The 4,766-nt window shown below is 36.7% G+C and overlaps 1 protein-coding gene across 1 annotated transcript in view; it reads right to left on the bottom strand.

Moving 5' to 3' along the window:
- The window catches only part of LOC105548445 (chromosome unknown open reading frame, human C9orf84), a 110,984-nt gene that overhangs the window by 89,161 nt on the left and 17,057 nt on the right, over window positions 1-4,766 (bottom strand). The window contains exon 4 of the mRNA XM_011992463.1: window positions 319-385. Coding sequence (XP_011847853.1) covers window positions 319-385 — 67 coding nt within the window. The remainder of the gene's footprint in view (window positions 1-318; window positions 386-4,766) is intronic.

Below are 4,766 nucleotides of genomic sequence, written 5' to 3'. Positions count from 1 at the left end.
AATTAAGAAAGAATTTTCTAAGTATAAAAGGAATGAAAGAAACCATAAAAGAAAACAATTGGCAGAATTGATTAGGTTCAAGTTAAACACATTTGGAGTTAATACCTTTACATATAAAGATAAAATACATGTCAAAATATAGACAAAAGAGAAAATCATTTCACGAAATAAAAAGATGCAGATGGCCAATAAAGACCAGTAATTCTATTAATTTACTTTTTTATGCCCAGCTTGTCAACAACAGAGATCACCAGTAATTTTAAAGATGCAAGTAAAAATAAAATTTTTTTGCCCATCACATTGGTTTAAATGTATTACCACAACATCAGCAGTAATATATTCAATGATGATAATGCTGGCATAAACAGGGCATTCTCATACCATACTAGTGGACATATAGCTGAAAAAGCACTTATACTAAATAGTTCAATTTCTAGGAATTCATGCCAAGGAAATAATTAGAAATAAGAATACTTATTTATATATATATTTGCAATTAAAAACATTAGTGGTCTCAAATTTGGAAATGTGTGATACATACATAAGATTAAAAACTGCAGTCATTAAAAGCCATGCTTTTGTCTAGCACGGTGGCTCACACCTATAATCCCAGCACTTTGGAAGGCTGAGGTGGGAGGATTGCTTGAGCCTAGAAGTTTGAGACCAGCCTGGGCAACATAGGGAGATTCTGTCTCTACAAAAAAATTAGAAATTAGTCAGGCAGGTGGCACAGCTATGGTCTCAGCTACTTAGGAGGCTAAGACGGGAGGATCACTTGAGCCCAGGGGTTTCAAGGCTGCAGTGAGAGGTGATTGTACCACTATACTCCAGCCTGAGAAACAGTAAGACCCTGTCTCAATTAAAAAGAAAAAGAAAAAGAAAAAGACATACTTTTGCAGAAAACTGAAGCATAAAATAAAATATTCCCAAGATCATGTTAATATTTAAAAATAATATCATGCATACATAGTATGATCACAATAGCAAAACAATTTACCTTTGACTTACAGAATTATGAGTTTTTACTAAAGGGATATTCTTTATATTTAAGATGTAGATATCTTAACCTAGGTAGAAAAACATAAAATTCAATCCTCATTCACGATTAAAAGCTGTTATCAAACTAGGAACAGGAGGAATCTTCCTCAACCCACTAAAGGAAATGCTTCTAACGTTTCACCGTTGAAAATGACATACACATGAAATGTTAGAAGCATTTTCTTTACCATCAGAAATAAGATAGCAAACATCATGGCTTCTACTGAACAAAGTTCTAGAGGTTTTAGTCAGCATAGTCAGACCAAAAAAAAAAAAAAGATGTAAATATTGCAAAGGAAGAAATAGCCATCATTTACATATAATATGATTATATATATTAGAATTAGTAATTGGAAATACTATGAGAGTTTAAGAGGTAGCTAAATATGATAACACTATAAAAATCAACTGCCTTTTCTTATATACAAGCAATAAACAGAAACTTTAATTTAGAAATATAAATAGTAACGGCAGCTAAAATAGAGTACTTATGGATAAATCTTAGATATGTAGCACATTTCTGAAGAAAATAAAAAATATATAAAAATAAATGATATATAAAATCTTTATGAAGAAAAATTTTTAACTTTATTGAAAGACATTAAAGACCTCAATAAATGAACAATAGGAGATTCAGGAAGAGAGAACAAGAGAAAATAATCATCAAAGAAATAATTCTACAAAATGTCTTAAAACTGAAGTGCATAAGTATCTACATGGAAGGATACACCATGTATCAAGCCTAATATATAACAATAGACCCACAAAGCACACACCATTGTGAAATTTCACAACACTGGAAGAAAAATATCATTCAAATTTTCAGGATGAAAAGATCTTGTAAAAAATATTTAGGAATCAGAATGGCACTGGACTTCTCAACAGCAATACTGGAAGCTAGAATCGAATGGAACAATGCCTTTGAAATTCTGAGAAAAAAATATAATCTGGAATCTATAACTAGTCAAACTATCAATTAAATGTGAGGATAGATTTAAGACTTTTTGGATATGGAAGTTTAAAAAAAAATTTACTACCTACATTCCTATTCTCAGGAGGCCATGAGTAGAAGTACTCTACTAAAAAGAGGGAATAAACTGACTAAACTGGCAGCTACAAGGTTGAAGAAACAGGAGGCCCAATACAAGAAAGAAGTGAACAGAATTCTCAGGGATGATGATGATAATGACTTGTTCTAGAACTAAAATCCCCAAAGATAAAATTATTGGTACACTTGATGCTTCAATGTATTAAGAAGAGATTTAGACAAACAGGGGAGAGTTTCAGGATCAAGTTCTATGTACCAAATACATAGAAAACAAAACAAAACAAAAAACCAGAAAACCAGCATTAACTTCACAGAGTACAGTAATCTCCTCTTATCTAAGGTTTTAGTTACCTCTAGTCAACTGCAGTCCAAAAATACTATATTGAATGGAAAATTCCAGAAATAGACGATTTATACCTTAAATTGCACAGTGTTGTGAGTGGCATGATGAAATACAGTGCTATCCTGCTCAGTCCCACCGAAATGTGAATGATCCTTTTGTACACTGTTTCCACACTGATATGCCACCTATTCATTTGTCACTTAGTAGCTGTCTCAGTTATCAGAACGATTGTCCCTGTATTGCAGTGCTTGTGTTCAAATAACCTTTGTTTTACTAAATTCTCCAATTTTATTGTTAGCTATTTATTGCTGTTAACCTCTTACTGGGCTTAATTTACAAATTAAAATTTATCACTAGTATGTATGTATAAGAAAAAACATTGTATATATTGTATAGGGTTTGGTACTATCAGTGATTTCATGCATCCACTGGGTATTTTGCAATGTATCCCCTGTGGATAAGGTGGGACTATTGTACAAGAAAGAAATTACTGAATAACACAATACTATTTTCAGCTACAAATAGTATTTAAAGACTTACAAGTCTATAAATACAGAATACTGATATAACCAAAGTTATAACTACATTGGGAGGGTAGACCATAGGAAGTGTAGGCGGACGTGGTAGTGACAGTGTAAAAGAGTGAAGACAACGACGTCTTTACTTTCATGGTGAGAGGTCAATATATAAGGTCTAAAACTAAAAACATCAGGAAATAGCAGTATAAGCATGTCATACAGATAAATAAATGACAAAAGGAATATAGTTTCTTTTAAAACTGTTTCAAAGAGTTGAAAGTGGTTGCCTCTAGAGATTGAAAAAATAAGGGGTGGTTGATGAAGTCAGGAAACTACTGCTTTTAAGAAAAGTGTTGGCCATGTGTGGTGGCTCACGCCTGTAATCCCAGCACTTTGGGAGGCCGAGGTAGGCAGATCACCTAAGGTCAGGAGTTTGAGACCAGCCAGGCCAAAATGGTGAAACCCTGTCTCTATTAAAAATACAAAAATTCGCTGAATGTGGTGGTGCATGCTTATAATCCTAGCTACTTGAGAGGCTGAGGCAAGAGAATCGCTTGAACCCGGGAGGCAGAGGTTGCAGTGAGCTGAGATCATGCCATTGCACTCCAGCCTGGGCAACAGAGCAAGACTCCATCTCAAAAAAAAAAAAGTGTTATATAACCATTTTAACTGATGGTGTGGAAAATATAAAATGACACAGAAAAGTGTTTATAAAATCTAAGTAAAAAACACACTAAAAAGCATACAAATATTACCTTTGGCTGAATATAACAAAGAATTATACCAAAGATTAAAACTCTGGGTTTTGGCTGGGCACAGTGGCTTAGGCACAGTGGCTTAGGCTTAGGCACAGTGGGAGTACAGTGTAATCCCAGTACTTTGGGAGGCCAAGGTGAAAGGATCACTTGGGCCCAGGAGCTCGTGACCAGCCTGGTCAACACGGGGAAAACCTGTCTCTACTAAACATACAAAAATTAGCTGGGTGTGGTGGCATGCACCTGTAATTCCAGCTACTCGGGAGGCTGAGGCACAAGAATCACTTGAACCCCAGAGGCAGAGGTTGCAGTGAGCAGAGATCGCGCCATTGCACTCCAGCCTGGGCGACAGGGCAAGACTCTGACTCAAAAACAAAAACAAAAACAAAAACAAAACAAGCTTGACAATATTTTCAGGGACCCAAGTTCTTTCCACCTTTCTTTTCGTATTTTTATATTTTGAGGTAAAATACGCCTATTAAAATTTACTATCTTTACTTTTTTTTTGAGACAGAGTCTCACTCTGTCATCCAGGCTGGAGTGCAGTGATGCGGTCTCGGCTCACTGCAAACTCCGCCTCCCAGGCTCTCCTGCCTCAGCCTCCTGAGTAGCTGGGATTACAGGCACACGCCACTACACATGACTAACTTTTGTATTTTTAGTAGAGGTGGCCATGTTGAGTAGAGGTTCACCATGTTGGCCAGGCTGGTCTCATTATCTGCCTGCCTCGGCCTCCCAAAGTGCTGGGATTACAGGCGTGAGCCACCGCGCCCAGCCCATCTTTACTATTTTTAAGCGTACAGTTCAGTGGTAATAAATACATTATGAAGCCAGGCACGGTGGCTCACGCCTGTAATACCAGTACTTTGGGAGGTCAAGGCAGACGGATCACGAGATCAGGAGATCGAGACCATCCTGCCTAACACGGTGAAACCTTGTCTCTACTAAAAATACAAAAAATTAGCTGGGCATAGTGGCGGGCGCCTGTAGTCCCAGCTACTTGGGAGGCTGAGGCAGGAGAATGGCGTGAATCCGGGAGGCTGAGCTTGCAGTGAGCCAAGATC

Source organism: Mandrillus leucophaeus, unplaced genomic scaffold, assembly GCF_000951045.1.
Source record: "Mandrillus leucophaeus isolate KB7577 unplaced genomic scaffold, Mleu.le_1.0 Scaffold410, whole genome shotgun sequence".
Taxonomy (NCBI): domain Eukaryota; kingdom Metazoa; phylum Chordata; class Mammalia; order Primates; family Cercopithecidae; genus Mandrillus; species Mandrillus leucophaeus.
The sequence above is the reverse complement of the archived record's forward strand: the minus strand, read 5'-3'. Positions and strand labels throughout refer to the sequence as shown.